This window comes from Octodon degus, unplaced genomic scaffold (genome assembly GCF_000260255.1).
Source record: "Octodon degus isolate 3935 unplaced genomic scaffold, OctDeg1.0 scaffold00029, whole genome shotgun sequence".
Taxonomy (NCBI): Eukaryota; Metazoa; Chordata; class Mammalia; order Rodentia; family Octodontidae; genus Octodon; species Octodon degus.
The window spans coordinates 4520768-4541576 of NW_004524605.1; the positions used below are offsets into that span (position 1 = coordinate 4520768).

At 41.2% G+C, this 20809-nt stretch overlaps 1 protein-coding gene across 4 annotated transcripts in view; it reads right to left on the reverse strand.

Annotated features, from left to right (window-relative positions):
• Positions 1 to 4200: 4200 nt before the first annotated feature.
• Positions 4201 to 20809, reverse strand: part of Kif3a (kinesin family member 3A) — a 47270-nt gene continuing 30661 nt past the window's right edge. Inside the window, exons 10-19 of one of the 4 annotated variants that reach the window (XM_012514329.2) lie at positions 19709 to 19780; positions 17471 to 17479; positions 13830 to 13986; positions 13266 to 13446; positions 12949 to 13059; positions 12219 to 12344; positions 7917 to 7970; positions 7288 to 7356; positions 6664 to 6788; positions 4201 to 4478 (exon numbers count right to left, since the gene is read on the reverse strand). In XM_012514329.2, the coding sequence (XP_012369783.2) occupies positions 4430 to 4478; positions 6664 to 6788; positions 7288 to 7356; positions 7917 to 7970; positions 12219 to 12344; positions 12949 to 13059; positions 13266 to 13446; positions 13830 to 13986; positions 17471 to 17479; positions 19709 to 19780 (953 nt within the window). In that variant the 3' untranslated portion in view covers positions 4201 to 4429. The remainder of the gene's footprint in view (positions 4479 to 6663; positions 6789 to 7287; positions 7357 to 7916; positions 7971 to 12218; positions 12345 to 12948; positions 13060 to 13265; positions 13447 to 13829; positions 13987 to 17470; positions 17480 to 19708; positions 19781 to 20809) is intronic. The other 3 variants (XM_004629340.2, XM_023713189.1, XM_023713190.1) reach the window with 3 other exon arrangements.

Here is a 20809-nt window from a genome sequence, read left to right on the forward strand (position 1 = left end):
TCTGCACATGAACTGAGAACTGGTGGCTCTTCTTGGACACGTACAAGGATACTAGAACCGGGGTGAAAATATTTCTGGGCCAGATGTTGTGGCACACACCTGTAGGCCCTGCTCACGGAGAAGCTCAGGCAGAAGGCTCCCAACTCTGCGTCCAGCCTGGCAATGTAGTGACCTCATGAGACCCTCTCTCAAAATAATAAAAAAAACTTGAAAAGAACTGGGGATGCAGAGAGAAGGTCTTGGGTTCCACCTCCACGTTGCCTGTGAAATCACACAGGCCGCCCTCCCTCCCGCAGCACTGAGGCCACAGGGATCCGGCGCACTGACATCAGGATGGGAGTAAATACAAAGCAGTTCAGAAAGAGTCACGCCAGGTGTGAGAGCGAAGGGTTTATTTCATACTTAGCCATGCACAGGCATACGTACAGTACTGCTGTGGCCAACGTAAACAAGTACAACTTATACATGAAGTTTGATGAAAGTGGCTTCTGAAATGAATGTGACAACTCACTGTACAACCTACAACTCAGGACACCGTGGTGTAGCGGCTCTACTGAAGCCATCAGTGACTTACATCAGAAGGACTGCAGTATGATTCAAAGGCACTAGATCTTTTCTTCTAGCATTTAAGAACAAAGACTAATTAAAAAGGAAAACAAATGGATAATTAAGAAACTGGGTAGACACTAGTGTGTCTAAATGTAAACTCTACCCATTCCTTAATTCACAGCCCTGGAGCAGAGGGGTTTCCTCAGGCAGGGGGAAGAGATGAAGGAAGACTAAGAGGAAACAAAAGACCCCAAAGCTTAATCACAATTTCTAAAACATGCTCCAGATGAAGCAGTGCCCCCTCCTTCTCTCAAAGCAAGTTTCAGTCTCCTGCCGTCCCCCATAGACTCCTTTCCCAGAAGAAGAGGAGACAGTTTATCATAGCAAGTCTGCTGCAGAAGTGGAAACTCCCTCTTCCCTTGGTGAACCTAAACAAGACCAGGAACACTGTACCTTAATATCCTAGCTACTCAGATATATAATGACAGGTTTTTATTAAAGAACGTACTATAATAACATTCTACATCAAGACTGCTTTCAATAAATAAATACTACTATTTAAATTAAAACACTCATTCAGTAACCTATTTATATAGATATGCCACTGATTTTAAGTCTGTACATTTATTTCAAATAATGAGCAAGTTTGTTTATCTCTCAAGAAATTTAACACTGAAGTTACAAAATATTTCACTTATGGACAGAGACACAGTGAACATGAAGAAAGCACAGAGCGCTGTCCCTGGAGCGGAAGGACAGCCCTGAAGTCAGTAACCCAAGCATCAAATGGGAGCGAATGGGAGGCAGGCCAGGCATGAGGCTCTGACATGCTATTTCATGAAATGAGTATTTAATGTCCATCTTGTATAATCAATTCTTATTAATTTATTTGGTACCAGGAATCGAACTTAGGACCTTGCACTTGCCAGGCAAGGCACTGAGCTATATCCCCGGCCTATAATCAGTTCTAGCATAAACACTTTTTTTAAAAAAAAGTATTTGGTACAGGGTGTCACCCTACAGCTCAGACTCGTAGTGATCCATCCTCCTGCCTTCAGCCTCCTGGATCACAGGTGTGCCACCTCGCCTGGACTTGGTCTCTGACTCAGCATGCCCCGGGGGTGGGACCAGTGCGGCATGTGGAACCGGGAATCAAACCCTGGTCCCTGCACTTGCCAAAGCAGGCACTTAGTCCAGTGAGCTATCTTGCCGGCCCTTCTAGCATAAACACTTTTTAAACAGTTGTTGAAGTCTCACTATGCTGACCCCTCGAAGATCTCTTGCTATGGAGGCGCGACGCTGGCTTGCACTTCTTGCGCTTTCATCAGGCACAGGAGCACACAGCTACGAGGGGTTAATTATTACAAGCTAGAAACATGGACTTTTATTTATTTTTATGTGGTAACGGGGATCGAACTTAGGACCTTGCGCTTGCCAGACAGGTGCTTAAGCCACTGAGCTATATCCCCCGCCCCAAAACATGGACTTTTAAAATTCATTTCAAAGATTTATTTATTTGTTACAGGGTCTTGCTATGTAGCTCAGACTTGCAGTGATCCTCCTGTCTCAGCCTCCCTGGCACTGGGATTACAGGCATGTGCAACCATGCCTGGCTTTTTGTTTGATTTTTTTGGCTGGCTCAGGCTACCTTAAGGGCAGGTCTGGTGCAGCATGTGGAGCTGGGGATTGAACTGCGGTCCCCTGTGCCTGACTGAGTTTGCCCAAGCAAGTGCTTTAAACAACTGAGCTAACCGGCAAGCCCCCCTTTCTGTGACTAGCATAGCAAGGGGCCAGCACAACATTTGCCAGGGATCGAACTCAGGTCCTTGTGTTTGCCAGGCAGGCGCTTAGACCACTGAGCTATCTCCCGAGCCCTGGACTTTTTTTTTTTTTTAAAGAGACAGCACTGCTAAATTGCTAAAATTAAGGTTTCTGAAGAGTAATTAACTACTACCAGAGATACATCACTGAAAATTTTACAGTTACTAGGACAGTCTGCTCCAGACACCTTTCCACTGTGCCTCCACAGTATTAAAGGAAAGGTACAGACTCTATTTCACACGGCGAATCTAGGTACCTGGCACGCACTGGCCCCTCAGTGCTCACGCTTCACAGCACCTCAGGTGCACAGCTCCGCTGCCCTGCCCTCACCTGCAGGGCACGTGCACGCATCCACCCTCTGCACAACACTGCCTCACCAGGCTTGTCAAAATGACATTAATTTAATAACTCCTAAGGCTGAGGATTTAGCTGAGGGGCACAGTGCTTGCCTAGCATGCATGAGGTCCTGAGTTCAATTCTTGACCTCCCCAAGAAAACGCTAATTGTGAGGTCTTAAGACCTTAGAATTAATGTGTTTCAGGACTATCTACAGTAATTCTGAAACATGCAAAACATAATGCTAAGTGGCTCAAGGGTAGCATAACCTTTAAAAAATAATTTGGTAAGTAGCTAAGAAAAGAACCAACAACTCTGATTTATTTTACTTTAAGAAATTCAGGGGCTGGCGAGATAGCTCAGTGGTCTAAAGCGCCTGCTTAGGCAAGCTTAGGCAAGCATGCAGGGACCTCAGTTCGATACCCAGCACCACATGCCACGCCAACCCCGCCCCCAGGGTGGGCTGAGCTGACCATTAAAACAAAAAATAAATAAATAAATAAATAAAAATAAAGGAAACATTAAAAAAAAAAAGAATGGAACTAAATAAATTGAGTATCTAGTTTAAAAAAAAAAAAAGAAATTCATATAGTTTTTATTGTGAAGGGAGCTTTTTGGGGGACAGTCCGAGGGACCAAACCCAGGGTCCCACATGTGCTAGGCAAGCTCTACTTCACTCTCAGCCCCAATTTTGACAGGAATATGACATAAGTAGACCAGTCAATAGAAGAAGTCTAGGGAAGAATATTTTCTTTTTATAAAATATGAAAACAAGATGTTTATAGGCAAAAGATTAAAAATATTTTATGTTTTTGCTTGGCTGCATTTTATAGAAAAATGGAGACCCTGGTCAACTGGGAGACAGTCTCAAAATGTAAAACTTGGCAAAGATCCGTAAATCATACTTCAAAGTAAATTTCAAAAACATATGTATAGTCAAAGATAAATGACAGGAGCCGGGGAGATGGCTCAGTGGAATAAGCGCTTTCCTGGCAAGCACAAGGGCCTGAGTTCAATCCCTGGTTCCGCAAAAAAAAAAAAAAAAAAAAAGATAAGTGACCAATATGTAGTTTCTTAATTTTCTGCAACTGTGGCTCTTTTATATTTAGTTACAATTCAACGTTTCAAGAGAGCATGAAACTGGAAAAACAAAAAAAATGTGTATTTAATTTGAACTCAAAGTGGCAAAAATAGAAGAGCTCTAGATGAAACATTTTTAACTTGTGTCTTAAAAATGTACACTTGCAAAGACTGTTAAACTATGAATTTTCTACAGAATTTCAGGAAGGTCAGTCATCTCATACTTCAGTGCCATGAATGTCAGGATAAAAATGGGAACACAGTCACATTCAGCAGGGTCACGCAAGACAGTTCAGTCTGCTGCTTTCTACGTGCAAACAGGACAGACTTTCTTCCTATTTAGAAATCCCGATGATCTAAACATACAGTAGTTGGGTAAACAGTTAACAGGCCGCCGCGTGCTCGACAGCCCGGCACCGCGGGCGAGAGCGCGACCAGTCCCCACAGCTGCACGGCCTCACTGCGCTGCGCCACCTTAGCACGTGGGGGCTAAGCGAGTAGGCAACTTACTACTTCTAGTCTTAGTCCACAGTTTATAGATTCCATTACGCGAAGCTACACGTAAGTCTTCAGTGTTTTAATTAAAGATTTATCCACTCACGAGAACACCGCCAGCTTTTATTGCGATTCCCATTTGTAGCACTCACTGAAGTAAGGAATCGATTACGGTCTCAGGCTTTGCTGAACGCTTTCTGTTTGGAGAAGACAAAAAGACAGCATGAGTGCTTGGACAGCAGACTGGGACACGCCAACACGTCACCTTAGGAGCGCAGGGGCCACGGTCTGGAAATGGGCCCGTGGGACGTCTGACAACGCCGTGCCGCACTCGCCCACTTCCTCACCTAGACCAGGGACCACACCTGGGTGCTCCACAGTAGTGGGTGACAGGGCAGATGAGTTTCAAAACAGGACTAAACGCTACGGCCAGGCCACAGCCTGCTTTTTTTTTGTCTTCTTTGAGACAGGGTCTCACTACGCAGTCCAGGCTGGCTTGAGCTCACTTTGTAGCTCAGGCTGGTCTGCAACTTGCAACGATCGTCCTGCCTCAGCCTTCCGAGTGCTGGGATTACAGGTATGGGCCACCACGACCAGCCTGCTTACCAGATTTTATCCTGGTAATCTCCGAGGTCTGTTAATGGCACAGATGGACTCAACAATAGTCAGGGACACAGATACGAATCACTGTGGCATAATACCCAGATGCGCGCGGGGCCCCAGCAAACGCTCTACTGACGTCCTGTGTTCACTGCCACCTGGTCCAGCACACTGGACTGTTTCTACGAGGCGCGCCATGTAAGCACGTCATGTCCTTAATATAATGTCCTCAACAAGCTCTGTACGTGCGTGCCTATGTCTACGGTCATCGACAATTTTCATGACACAACACACTAATTCAGAGGCGCTGCGTTTGGCTCACATAATGTTAGCCAATAGTTTCTAAGGTTCAACTTTTTGAAACTACACATTTTAAAATGTGATTTATAGACGTTACAGTGTTTGGCATAGGTCTAAACAGAAAAAAAAGGAACTAAAATTTGAGAGCCATCACATAAAATGTATTTCTGGTTTCTTCTTGGAAAGGAGCAAATACAGCAACAGCAGGCCCTCTATCCCTTCAACTAACTGGGAACAGAGCACCAACACCCACCCTAAACAGTGCCTGCTCTCAAATGGAGAAAGGCTGTCTTTACAATTCTAGCAGGTAGAAGGTCTTTCCATTACCCTAGATAAGCTGAGCAGTAAATATTTAATGTAGAAAAGAGGAAGAAAAACGCAGTGCCTGCTCAGGCACCCACTGCTGATCCCCCGGCTCAAGTGACAATGTAGGTGCAGGAGTCGCAGTCAGAGCCTGTGCCCAAAGCAGAGGGCAAGGTGGTCAGAAAATGCATCTCTGACGGGTGACTCTGGGAATCAGGTTCTCAGGGGCGGTGTTTATGACAGAAAGACTAACCAGGTGAATATAATATTTTGAAAGTCTAATCAGACAAATTAAACATTTTATTAGAAGAATTAGTATAAGAAGAATTTAGGAAGCTGGGTGTGGTGGCATGTGCCTGTAATCCCAGCGCTGGGGAGGCTGAGACAGGAGGATCGCTATGAGTTGGAGCTGTGGAGCGAAACTCTGTACCAAATACATAAATAATTGATTAAAAAACGAAGACTCGGGCTGGTGAGATGGCTCAGTGGTCTAAAGCACCTACTTAGAACAAGCTTAGCAAAGCACAGGGACTGCGGTTCAATCCTCCAGCACCACATGCCAGCCAGCCCCGCCCCCTGGTGGGCTGAGCTGGCCACACACACACACACACACACAATAAATAAATAAATAAACTTTAAAAAACAAAACAAAAACGAAAACTCTAAGATAGTAGGTGATCCATTATAAGTTTAAAAAGAACAAATTTAATTTACAACAAATTCTAAGGGCCAGCCAAATAGCTCAACAGATTAAAGCACCTGCTTAGGCAGATGCAGGAGCCAGGGTTGGATCCCTGCCTGTCATGCTGGCCCTGCCCCCCAGGACACGCTGAGATAGGGATTGAGAATGGGCAGATGGTGCGCCTGTAATACTAGCTCTTTGGGAGACTGAACACAGGTGGATCACTACGAGTCTGATCTACATAGTGAGACCCTGTAGATTCTTACTAAAAAATGCAAAAATAATTAAATAAATAAGACAAATTCTATTACTCATGAAAAATAAAGAAGTGAAAAGACCTTAATTCTCTAGCCAGAGTTTATTCACCCAAATCACTATCTAAGGAACTTTACTTTTAAAATACTGGCCGAAATACGTCATGTTAATTAGCTTTCAACTTGTATCTCAGCAGTCTGCCTCCTGGCCAGCGTTTCCCGAGCACCACAGAAGGTCCTTACCTTCTCCCGGTCTTTGGCCTCACCTTCCCCTTTGAGGTCCGGGGCCTTTCCAACTTCAACAAAGACTGACGCAGACTCTCCTCGGTATAGGCAAGGTACACATGGGAAAGGTCTACTTCAAAAGGCTGTAGAAGGAAACAAACACAGGCCACTCTCACAGGAAAGCATTAAACCACATCTGGGAGAGATTTCAAATACTAAACACCTAGAAAATGCCCAGGAGACAAAAGCAAATAATGTCTCATGATCCCTTCTAGCTCCAGTAGCTAAAATGCATTTCCCACAAAGGCTAGTAAGAAGCCCTGCCACACTCTAAGGTCCGCAGACACAGAGAAAAACCACTGACTGCTGTTCTCTCTTCTTGTTGACCTAGGACTAGAAACGGCCTTGCAATCTAGCCCCTGCCGTGCCTGGATGACCAGAGTGGTGAGTGGAGGACCCCACTCGTACACAGGACGATGGCTGAGCTGCCCACTGCACCTGGCCCGAGAGCCTTTATCCCAAAAGACAGGCTCTGCCCAAATAAGTGGGTTAGCAGATACTGGGTTCGTAGTACAATTTAATCAGGTACATTCCTATAAAGAAACAGATGTAGTTTTAGAAGGAAAAAAAAAGTACCCTTACATCTTTCTCCTTTTTATCAGGTACTGGCGTTTGCTTCCTCATGTTATTTCCTGTATAGGCAACGCATTTCTCAAAAAAGGAAGGGGAGAGAGGAAGAAAGGTCTTAATTAGTAATTAGCGCTCTGAATCCGTCAAATGCTGTGGGATAGTGTTTTTCCTCTTGTGTGCCTTTCTGAGACAGGGTCGGTCTCACTACGCAGTTCAGGCTGGCCTTGAGCTCACTGTATAGTCCAGGCTGGCCTAGAACTGGCAGTGAGCCTCCTGCCTCAGCCTCCCAAGTGTCGGGATTCCAGGCATGTAGTACCACATCCAGCCTATTCTGATGTTTCACTAGTAAAACACGACTTGAATGCTGGAGGAGAAAGGGAGCTACAGGTCATTCAGTTCCGTGATCTAGACCATTTCTACCACATGATTTCTGTGTTATGATTAACCAGAAAGAAATCAGATCTCAGAGATAGCAACCTTTTAGAGATCTGAATTATGCAAACAGCCACCAGTCTCTTCTCTGCTCTGCTAGGTGCTCATCTGACAGTCTCTGAACCACCTCCCTCCCTTCAACCAGCACAACTCCTGGTCCCCATGCAGGATCCAAAAGTACTGCGTGAACAAATGAAGGTAGTACTCACTAGCTGCCACTCTCCTATGTCTTCATTCCAGTGGACATAGTTTTCAATCATCTCCTTTTAAAAGAGTCAAAGATAGACTATTTTAAATATTTAACATTTTTTTACAAATAACATTTAAAGTATCAAAATGTCCATATCTCTAATTCTTATTATTAAGTGGAAAAAGTTACACTCCAAAACACTACACACTATGCCCCTTGAACTCTCATGTATGTAAAGGCGACCCAAACACGGGCTGCTGTACTCACAGCGGGTCCATCCATCGATGAGCCGCATAGCAAGCACGCTGTCAGGAGCTGGGGCTTGGCTGGAGGGGCATCAAGACCTAGGACAGCATCTTCTTGTCCCCAGGCCCTCCCTTCCATTTTGGACTGCTACAGGCTGCGTGCCTTTTCTTTGCAATGCCCCACTGCCACCCTGCTTCCACCTTGGAGTCTGCCACCCATCAGGTGAAACCAGGAGCAAAACTGTACTTCTCCTACTTTAAGCTGTGGGTGTCAGCCATCAAGTTTCAGTGACATGAAAGTGACAAGAAAAGAAACTGCTGAGAACTGGGATCATCTGTATGACCGAACCTGGCCCGGGGTTTAGAAGCCTTTGGAAGTGGTGCATGGGGGGAGTCTGGAAAGACTTAAATGGCCAGCTAGAGAAGCCCTACAATGCTATAAGCTGCGCTTAGTGGAAGACGCTGGTCAGAGCTCAGAAGACCAAAATGTTAATAGAAATGCAGAAACTGAAAGCCAGGCTCAGGGAGCTTCAGTTGAGAGCAAGAACTCTCTCAGCAGTTAGACTAGGCCAGGCGTGGTCGCACATGCCCACACTCCCAGCACTAGGGAGGCAGGAGGCTGTGAGTTAGAGGCCAGCCTGGGCTACACAATGAGTTCAAGTCCAGCCTGACTTATATAACAAAACCCTGTCTGAAAAAGAAAATTAAAAAATTTAAAAAGGCAATTAGACTAGAGGATATGTGTGGTACACTCTTGCAGAAAATTGCCTACATTTTGCTCATATCCTAGGATTTTGCAAGAGACAAAGGGCGGCTGGCTAACCTGAAAGAGAAAATTTTAAGGTGGCACAACATTCAGGCTGTGGCATAGGTACTGTGACTGCTTTATGTCATATCGTAACAGTAAAGTTTGGTACACTAAAAAGCTTCCAGTTAGATGAGAAAGGAAGTGTCTGCAACAAAGGAGAGCATGACTGGTGAAGGATTAGCATGAAAAGGAAGCCAAGTACGTTCCATCAGAGTAAGAGAAAAGATAACTCGAGGGCATCTGAGGAATGACCAACACTCCCACCCTTTGTAAGCTCACGGTGCAAAATTGCAAAGCTTTTATTTAAAAAGAAAGCTGCCGGGTCCCTGCTTAAGAAGGGTTGACTAGTGAACTGATTTTGCAGGATTCCTTTCTTTCTTTTCTTTTCTTTTTTTCTTTTTTTTTTTTTTTTTTGTATTTTAGGGAAGGGTCTACAGGGTGTGCAGGGTCTCACTACTAGATCAGACTTGTAATGATCTGCCTGTTTATAGCCTTCCAACAGCTGGGATTATAGGCACGTGCCACCATGACCAATCTCTGGATTCATTTCATAGTGCTTAACCATCTGAACATTGAGGCCTCTGGAGGCACAATCCAAGGGGGCCTGGCTACTGCCCAAGTTGGTAGCAGGCCTCAGCATCATCATCTACATGGCGCTAATTTTTCAGAAATGTAAAATGCAGAAGTTGTGGGATCTGGGTAGCTTCTACCCAGATTTCAAAAGAAGGTGAGGGAGGTCAGGCAGTGTGCCCGAGTGGGCAATGTGAGGTTGAGTAAAGATTAAACTTAAAAGTCCAGTGGAGACCCCAGGAAGTTAAAGATGTTAGAAATATGGAACTGCTGCTGAAAAAACCATAAACAATGAATGAATCCAGCTCAAGAGAGGCTATAAGAGCTGTGACCAGCAAAACTGCAAGGGCAGGGCACCCAAGCCCTTTGGAGCTATCACCCTACAACCTGCCCCAAGTGCTGGACATGGAACTACAAGATTTAATATTTACCATTCTGGGCTTGCTTTGGTCACATTCTTTTCTATCCACCTACTTCTCCCTTTTGTTATAGAAATGTTTATCCTTTTATATTGCAAGTATTTAACTTTCTTCTTGATTTTTAAAGGGACTCATAGGTAAGAGACTATGTCTTGAGTCTCAGAAGAGCTTTGGACTTAAAGACTTTTCAGCAATGGTATAACTTTTTTTTTTTTTTTTTCTGTATTTGTAGAACTCTTTTTTTTTTATTTTTTTTTTATTTTTCAACAAATAATACACTGCATATATTCTTCTTAGTGGTTAATTGCTGTACAAGATGTGGACTTGTGATCCTATTTACAAACACCATTAGAACAAATCATTCTATTCATTAACAGAATGTAACTATATATCTATCCCAACCACTTTGAATACACAGATACAAAATGGACCTTCATCTGTATACCCCATTAGCAATGGTATAACTGTTAAGACTTTGGAAGAGGGGTCGGGGAGATGGCTCAGTAGAATAAGCGCTTGCCTGGCAAGTGCAAGGGCCTGAGTTCAATCCCCGGTTCTGACAAAAAAAAAAAAAAGACTTTGGGGCCGGGGATATAGCTCAGTGACCTAAGTGCCTGCCTGGCAAGCACAAAATCCTGAATTGGATTCCTGATACCCAAACAACAACAACAAAAATGACTTTAACGACTCTCACAAATGAACTTATTGTGTCCATAATTAGATGGACACAAGTCTGTGGGGCCCAGGGGTAGAATATTATGGTGTATATGTAAAATGTTCCCCAACATTCTTGCATATAAAAGGTGGCTGGGATGTGGGAGCACGGTGTGTGGGATATGCTGTTGAGAGGCAGGGCCTCCAGGCTGCCATGCTGAGTACCTCCCCTTCAGCAGCACCCTGCTGTTCTTGCTGCCCTGGAGCTAGCCAGCCACAGCCCAACACCATGAGCCACAGTCAGACTTCCTTCTCCTAAGTCAAGGGTCTCCAGGACGACGTCTCAGCAGCATGGAAGTGACTGATACACTTTATAAATTTTAAAGTGTACATTTCTTGGGAACGTGTATAGATATCGCTGAACTACAATAAAAATGAAAAGCAACAGAATGATAACATGGGAACAGGATAAGCATATGCTGGGCTGAGAGATGCAGAGGTATGGGAGAGGCTGGGCAAACACTTGGCCATGTGTAGGTTATGGTCATGGTCCTAGCTCTTATTCTGGGAGATGAGTTCATGACAAAATGACTAAAGAAAAGCAGGCCAACCAAGGACCAACAACGAGAGGGGTCATGAATCCAGATTAAATCTGTACACGCCAAAGGAAAAAAAACAAGCTTACTTTAGACATTTATTTCTTCAAGCTGTATTGAGATTCAAAACATTTTTTTTTTTTTTTTTTACAAAATCAGTATGTTAGTTTTTAGTCTCTTTCAGTGCTGGAAGTGAAATATATTAAAAAATTTTAAATGTACTCGACATAAATTTTGGCTAAGAAAAAGAGGACAGAACTCAATGACACAAGCACCATCCACACGGAGATGAGTGGCAGCGATGGCTGCACGGCAGCGTGAAGTCACTGAGCCTCACTGAACTGGGTGCTTAAGGTGGGTAAAAAAGCCACGCTGTGTGTACTTTATCACATACACACACATGCAAAAGAATTAGCACCCTGACAAAGTACTTGAAATAAACAATTTAAAAGGAAAAAAAAAAAAAAAGAATTAGTACCCATGAGCAGAGAGAAATAGCACAGAAGTTCTGTTTCTCCTACTTACATGATCAAAGGTGCCGAAGCATCAAACAGCACGTGTTTTGATTCTGACTGCATTTATTACGTGAACCTGATTTCTCCAAAGGACTGAGAAATTCTTAGACACTCAGATACTCAAGGAGAGAATTACATATCTATGAAAGTTAACTGAAGCGAAATATGATGGCATAGTCTAGAAAACTGCATAGATAACTGAAGTCTAAATAATTACCATCAGTTAAATTAGCAATTCTATCTCTGCGCCCCTGAACCCCAGCCAAGTGAGCTAACACCTAGATTGGAAGCTTCCTGTGTACCTGGTAGTCTTTTTTTTTTTTTTTTTAAATTTTTTTTTTTTTTTAATTTTATTTATTTATGTGTGTGTGTGCCTGTGTGGCCAGCTCAGCCCACCAGGGGGCGGGGCTGGCTGGCATGTGGTGCTGGGGGATTGAACCGCGGTCCCTGTGCTTTAGCTAAGCTTGTTCTAAGTAGGTGCTTTAGACCACTGAGCCATCTCACCAGCCCCTACCTGGTAGTCTTGAGGTATAAAGTTGTCAATGATGAGCATCTGCAGCCGAAGCTCCCGGCTGAGCTGCCGAATGTTCTCCAGCAGGCCTTCGATCTCCCTTTGGTGCTCCTGCTGGAGGTCAGCCGTCTGCAGAGAAGCACGGACGTTTACCAGCAGATATGACCTCAAATGCAAAACAGTGACACCCACAACACCGCGCTAAACTAGGCGGCCTTACGAGAGCCTATCCTGTTCTTTTATAAAAATAATGGACAAGGTAACCCTCATGGTCTAGTTTAGGTTATTAGTTACAGTTAGAGAAAAAACAATTAGCGGGCCAGCCAGACAGCTCAGTGGACTAAAGCGCCTGCTTAGGCAGAGCGCAGTGGCCAGGGTTCAATCCCCCATGTGGCATGCCATGCTGGTCCCACCCCCAGGGTGCACTGAGACCCCTGAGGTGCACTGAGTGACTGAGACTGGGTGTGGTGCCACACTCCTGTAATCCCAGTGCTTAGGAGGCTGAAAACAGAAGGATTACTACAAAACCAATCTATATACTGAGACCCTATAGACCCTGTACTAAATACATGAAAAACAAAATTAAAAACAATCAGGTTTACAGCTAACCTTAAAAACTATACAGAAGGGAGAAATATTTACCTTTAAAAGTATAAGCACACATTAAAATTATTCAAGGATTCTTAATCAAAGGAATCTCTTAACATTATAAGATAATTTTAAAGAAACTAACCTCTGATTTTGCAGCCATCAGCATAGTCCAAACTTTCTTTAGTTTTTTGGTCTTTCCCTGTGCTTCCTCCTGCAAACTGGTGTATTTTTCTTCAATATCCAAGCGCTCTTGCTATGATATAATTGGTAAACTTCAGAGTAGTTTTCATTTTTAAACAACAATATTTAACAAATGGCAAATGTTTGGTAACTTGTCCTCAAAGTAATCTATAAATCTGCTTTGAACTTTATTTACAATTATAGAGATTTAGCTTTCCACTAGGGAAGTTAAAAATCTCTGGCAAAGCATTAAAACTGAAAGTCACAAAGTTACAGCACCTCTTTTTCCTCCAGTTCTCTGCGAAGCTGCTCAGCTCTTTTCCTCCTTTCTTCCAGTTCCATGTTAGATTCTTCAAGAAGTTTCTCCTGCTCCTCAGCTTTGGCCAACAAATCAACACCACCAACTATTACCTTTTTCTCCAGAGCAGACAATTTTTCGAGCAAAGACTGATGCTCTTGCCTATTGATTAAAATGAGAATACTCTGAATTTACCAAGCATCTACTGTCCAGGATTTCCCTAAATTTGTTCAGAAATTGTACAATTTCAAAATAGAAATATAATTTTGTAACTTCTCTATATGCCACTTTGTAGTATAAATCAATTCATAATGTAATCTTAATTCAAATTTACTGATATTTTTCCTCCTACACAGAGATACTCAAAAAAGATGTCATTTTTTAAAAACATACCACATGGGTAGGATCTTCTATCCGCAAGCAGCTACATTATAGACAAAAATCAGGCTTTTAACTACTACTGAATTTTCCTGCTTATATTTCCTATTAAAAATAATGAAAGCCCGAGCCCGAGCCCGAGCCCATCTCAGTTCACTAACACTTACTGGGCTTTTAGAAGATCTTTTTCACGTTTCTCCAACTCCGCCCTAGCCTTGTTTCTTTCTTCTTCTTCCATATCTAGCTTTGTCTCCAATGCCTTTCTCTCCTCATCAATCTTTGCTTGCATTTCAACCATCTTATCTGGAGAAACTTTCTTTTTACCTGTTGGAGTCATTTAATTAGAAGTCACTAAAACAAGTCACCGTCTGAAGTTAGCTTCAACACAGACCTGCCAGGACGCCTCGATCATACAAGCAAGCATCAGCATTGTACAGAAGCCAACTCAACAGCGTCTCACTCACTGCCATTTATTACATTTCTAGCTGAGTTGATTCACTGCTACACTCAAACTGTCCCACAACCATGCAATGACATCCAAGAACCAAAGAAAGTGAAAGAGAAGCAAAATAAATGAGCAGGTAAGCAGGAAAAGAAAGATTTATATTAAAGCCAATAAAAATGATGTGTGTCCCCAAGTAACATATGTATGTTTTTTAAAAAAATACAATGACTCAATTACTTTTTCTTAATTAAGATCAAAGTCAAGTGGCTTCTCAAACTTCCTTCACCTCAATCACAAAATAAATCCACAGATCATATACATATATCAAATACAGATTAAAATATTACATAGAATTTATATCAGGCAGTTGTGTTTTCAGATGCCTTTCTATAATTTTTACTAAAAAAATTACTATATAAAATTACTAGAAAGTATTTTCAGTCATAGTATATTTTTTATTGTTTTTTTGAGATAGGTCTTGCTATAGAGCCCTGGCTGCTCTCAAACTCAGTTATCCTCCTGTGTCAGCCGCCTGAGTGCTGGGATTACAGGCGTGCGCCACCACTCCCAGCTATCATTGTATACTTTTAAAGGAAGAACTTCTATACCAATCATGTAACTTACACAGTTATCAGTAATCAGCCAGGTATTTAACAGCTGGTGAGCGGTCATGCTGTGTCATCATACTCTATGTGACCACCAAAACAGTTTATTACTCTGCCAAACTTAAATCCTTAATCTCCTAACTCCGGTTAAACAAGCCAAATGTCAAATCTAAGTAGAAACACTACCAAATATATAAAGTTAGAAAACAGTTGCCAGCTGATTATTATTATTATTATTATTATTATTATTATTATTATAATGTCCAACAGTCTTTTATGTAACAGGCAACCAATAAAAATTTGTGAATTTTAGAATTATGAAATTCATATAAAATTTAAAAGAGAAAACAAAAACTAGCTTAGTGAAATGACTGTGTAACTGAATCAGTGACAACTCATTTCTAGAAACCCAATTTCTTAGAAACATATGCTCCTTCAGAAAACCTAGCAAACTTTTCACAGAATTGTTCTGAAGCTCTCCTGAAAATTGTCACTCTCTGCTTCCTTCCCAAAGGACTGGACAAACAGCAGAAGCAGACACCTTTATGAACTGAACGTGTCTCCGCCTGAGCCCGGCCCCTGCCGCTAATAAGGGAGAGGAACTGAGATAGACATGACAGAGATAAACTATCTGAATATATTCTCTTAAGAAACAAAGAATCATTTATTGATAGATTTTATTTAACTCTTTAATACAAAATTATATCAAAAAGTCAAAATACATTATCCTCCACTTCTACAGAACTATAAATCTAAAGCAAAATGCAAGCCACAGAACAAGTTAAATAAGAAAGTAAATAAAAGCACTGATCCCAGTTCACGCTTTGGTGTGGTGTGATTCATTGCATTCCAAAAAGAAGACATGACCCTGAGGCTGGCTTGTGCGGACCGGTCGCCTGTGTGCAACCTGTTGAATTAGACTGTTAAAAAGTAACTTTTAAAATAATTTAGTTCTTTTTCCCAGTGAGTTCCTAGAAAACGCTTCCCATCAGAAATACTACTTCCTGGAAATTTGAGGGAGAAATGTACAAGTTTGGGTGTATAGTAAAAGCATGTAACTTCCTTTCTACTTCAGAATTACAACTACTTAAAAAATGACAAATATTTAAAGATCAAAATAATAGGTGTGAAGACATGGACACTACTGGAATGGAGGAAATGGTCTGATCAAAAAATGAACATACGTACTTTGGCCATCCAATCATTTTGTCAATATTTTAAAACACAGTCAGATATGGTGGCACATGCCCATGATCCCAATGCTTGGGAGGCTGAGGCAGGAGGATCACAGTGAGTTCAACCAGCTTGGGCAATATATTGAGTTCAAGCCCAGCCTGGCCCACACAGTGAGCCCTTGTCTCAAAAAAAAAAAAAAAGAAAAAAAAAAGAAAGAAAGAAAGAGAAAAAGAAAGAAAAAACAAAACAAAAAAACCCCTCAAAATCCATTAAGAGACAATAAAATAAAAATATATAAAAATATAAAAATTCATGACTCTTGATAATACTATGCCTGAATTACACTAGTAATTCAAAGTCATTCAGGTAGCTTTTCAAACTGTTAGTTTGACAACAAAAATCTTATTGTGCTCTTCTAGTGTTCATGAAAATTAGCAAGAATACATAGCTAGATTATTTATTTTTAAGACAGGGTCTTACTATGTACCTCAGAGGGGCCAGGGAGATGGCTCATTGGAATAAGTGCTTCCCTGGCAAGTGCAAGGGCCTGAGTTCATTCCCCAGTCCCACAAAAAAATAAAAAATAAAAATAAAAAATAAAAAATTTCTTCAAATAACACTTTAAGCTAAATATGAATATGTACCAACATCCTAACTAGACATTTGAAAATAAGGGATCACTAAAATTCACTTGTATATGTACTTTACATGATTTTTTTTGCCCTTTGCTTTCTTGGACTCAGGGGCTGCTAGAGTCTGGGGAAGAACTGGGGCCCTGGGGGCCAGGAGGCCTGCACCACAGAACTGGGGCCCTGGGGGGCCAGGAGGCCTGCACCACAGAACTGGGGACCTGGGGGGGTCAGGAGGCCTGTACCACAGAACACCACGGTAAAGTGATGTCTTCACACTAAACACAGGCTTCCACCCTCCAGCGGAGAAGAAACTGCAGTTTTAATTACTTCTTTTAATGTGGGCAGTGAGCCTGTAGCTCAGTGACAGAGCACTTGCCCTCTGTGACAGTGACAGTGGCTCAGTGACAGGACCCTGGGTTTGAACCCCACCACTGCCAGCGCCACCACAAAACTCATCAACCAAACCAATAAAAAAATAAAACAGCAAAACAGCAAATACCATAAAGAATATGTAATTGTGCCAAACAGAATAGCAGCATTTTCAATTGACCTCTGCCTCGTGCTCAAAACAGAGCTGTAAAGAACTGGCAAGGAAAAGCAAAAGGGAGGAACTTCCAGTGGGCTGACGGGGGTTCATTCCATTGTTGCTACACAAGCACCCACGGCACGGGTGAGAAGGGCCTGACTGTTGGCGCTAAAAAGAGAGAAATATCTGAATATGTGAAGTCATAATTTTATTCCCAAAATTTGGCTTGAATGGGTCTTTAAGAATTTGGGAAAGAGAGGAAGCTTAAAAAAAAAGAGCTCAAGTTGAGAGATTTTTGACATACTCCATATGGATACTTACCTTGTAAAAATTATTAAATTTTAAAAATGTAATGTATTTAAATAATAAAGTCTTTATAAATTCAGTAATAGTGCCAAGTGGAGTGCAAATCAATCACACCAACCTGCTTGATCTTGCAATAAGAAGTGGTAAGCAAATCGTAGACAGGAAGCATGTGCACAGAGATGAGGAGGAAAAAAAGGGAAACAATTATTTCCTTTGTCAAACAAAGAAAAACGTGTAACAGCATCATTTATAGTACAAGTGTACAAATCATTATCAAAACTGAAATAGAACTCATGTAAAAAAGAAAACATTCAATACTATGAGAGACACAATTCAGGCAAGGATAGTAAGATTTAGTCTAGGATTATAACTCAAATCAGTACCAAGAGCTCAACTAGCTGGTACACTCCCGTAAACGTTAACAGCGCAGGCCGTGTGGCTATGCTAATAACTGACATGGAACTGGGCACCTGCACGACCTGGCAAATCATCTAAAAGTACAAAACAGAAAATTAAGCCAATTTTGAAGATTAGTCATCATAACAAAATTTCCCAATGCAATGGTTCTTCTTGTATCTGTAACAGGTGTGCTCCATTTTAAGAAAATATAACACAAAACCTGAAAGAACTAAAAACATGTATTTGTTTATAGTAACTTGTATTGGTTATTTGATTTTGACAAATTTTATGAAGAATGTTTTAAAGACAGGAATTTCGCAGTATACTTGGTTTTCCAAGTTAATTTGTAAGCATTTTTAAGGAAAAAAAAATCGCTACATAAAATGAAGTACATCTGTACAGTAACAAACTTACACTCAACCTATTAGTAGACTGTTAAGGATAATCGTAATGATGATTCTACAGAAATAAAAGACAATTGATGATTCAAGCAAGGGACACCTGAAAAAAGGACATTCATGTTTTTAAAAGGAAGGACAGACACACACAAATCACACAAGCAATCACATGCTGGGACGTCTCTCCATTTCACCAAATCCCCTACGTTACAACAGCAAAATGTCATGTGCTCGATGTGCAAATTGCAACTAAAACTTGAGTTGAAGAAAGTACAACTCAGGAAATAATGCACTTTTTCATAGCACGTAGAACTAAGGTAAGCTATAAAATAGAAAATTAAAATTTTAATGCTTCTTCCTCACATTTTAGTTTCTAATATAAAATTATACTTCTATATGGTCTCTAAAGTAACTTCCTGTATTTTATAAATTATATTCAAGTTAATTTTTTTGTTTTCTATTTTTTGAGACAGTATCTCATTATGTAGTTCAGGCTGGCTTGGAACTCATTATGTAGCCCAGGCTGGCCTCAAACTTGCAATGATTTATCCTCCTGCCTCAGCCTCCCAAGTACTGTGACTACAGGAAGGAGCCACCATGCCCAGCACTCTGAAACTGTTTCGATAATTTGCTTAAAAAGTATCAACAGACAAAAAGAATTTAGACATTCTTGGAACTCTTCCTCTAGAAAGCTAAAAGTATAGGAACAATACACAATCCTTTTTGTTATTGGTCTTGAGAAAGTAAGTGCTGTACATTGATAATGCTTTAAAAGACAGTAAGCTGCAAACTGGCACAAGAAAGCAAGAACTTCCCTTTCTTCTAAAAATAAAATATATATAGACAAAATTAAATAATTTTCAACTTAAATTTAAGAGAAAGGTCTTTAATTTTGAAATCAGTCTAGACACACATAATATTAACTTTTTCATGTGATTCCAAATTCCTTAATCATACTTTAGACATTTCTTAAAATCAGGTAAATGAGAAATGGGGAATAAATATCGATTTTTAAAAAAGCACTACTCAATTTATCTTCATTTGTTTTAAACTTTCACATTTTTCTTTGTGAGCCTTCAATCTTAAGCTACTGCTGAGAATAGGACACCCCACAGCATAAATTGTTTACAACTGCATTATATGGGTACTGGTATATGGCCAATATAATCTGCAGGTTTGGAAATTCAGAATTTGTGGTTACATGTCAGTAGTACTGACAAGGACTAAGATTTTATAATGAAACAAAAAAGGACCATAATAATTATTCTTTTGCACAGCTTACTACCTCTCTTCACATTATCTCAACTGCAAAAGCATGAATCTCTCTTCCATTGTCTTGAACGTAAGCTAAACATATGTTTCCAACATATGTTTGAACAATCATGGTTAACAGAAGCAATGCAGGGTGGGATCAACACATGCTTTGCTCTATGGAGAAGTCCAACATGTATCTGTATTCTTCAAGTAATGACAGGGAGCAGTGCGGCATTTCTCAAACGAAGCCCATGGGTTATGGAAAAGCCAAAGCTCTGTTAGAGAACTGAAGAGCTGCCACTCACTAGGCAAGAACTTATCCAGAGGTTTCTCTAGGACAGAACATGTAGAGTCTGAACTACTGCTGCTGCTACTGCCTAGAAGACAAAGAAATAAGCCCAACGGGAACCAAACAAAGAGGAAACAAAATGAACACATAGAGAAAAATTCAGTTCCAGAGCAAGAATTTTAAAGGACAATCAAGTTTTGTATTAATGAATCAAAACTTACTTTCCCTTAAGATCAATCTTGGTAGTTGCCTAGCCAGTATTTTCTATTTCATATTTACTATGGACAAATCCCACTACTCATTTAAAAAGCAATCATTTAGAGGGCTCAAAGTATGAGAACAAAAAGAACTAAGTCACTTGGTGACGGTGTCTATTTAAACTTTTCAGTTTGGTAAGTTAAAGGGACTAAGTTTTTTGTTCTTTTTTTTTTTTTTGGTGTGGAACCAGGGATTGAACTCAGACCTTTGCGCTTGCCAGGGAAGCGCTTATTCCACTGAGCCATTTCCCCAGCCCCAAGGGACTAAGTTTTAAAACTTAGTCCACACAATGCTCCAGCAATGACAAGTTACCCCTCATCAGAGACAGGATGTCCTTCTCCAATTTCCCTTTCTCCCCTCAAAATATCAAACCTTTGAATGTAACTATGTATGCTTAAGGTTTGATAGCAAAATCGAAAAGGTTCACGGAAAAGTTGAAATTTCTAGCCTACAAGAAAGGTATAGTACTATTAAATATTTTAGTATGTTAAACCACGGCATTTTTCTACTTAAATTTTTATTTTATTTTATTTTTTTTTAAATTTTATTTATTTGTGTGTGTGTGTGTGTGGCAGCTCAGCCCACCAGGGGGCGGGCTGGCTGGCATGTGGTGCTGGGGGATTGAACCGCGGTCCCTGTGCTTTGCTTTGCTAAGCTTGTTCTAAGTAGGTGCTTTAGACCACTGAGCCATCTCACCAGCCCCTAAATTTTTATTTTAAATGAAGCTTTTATGTGCTTTGGCTTGGAAAAGAATAGTTTATGCTGAAGAACTCAGTGTAACAGGCATTTCTGCAGAAAACCAGACACGGTAAGCACTCGGCTCTGCAGGCCAAGCTCCTGGGGAGCAGCCACAGCCCAG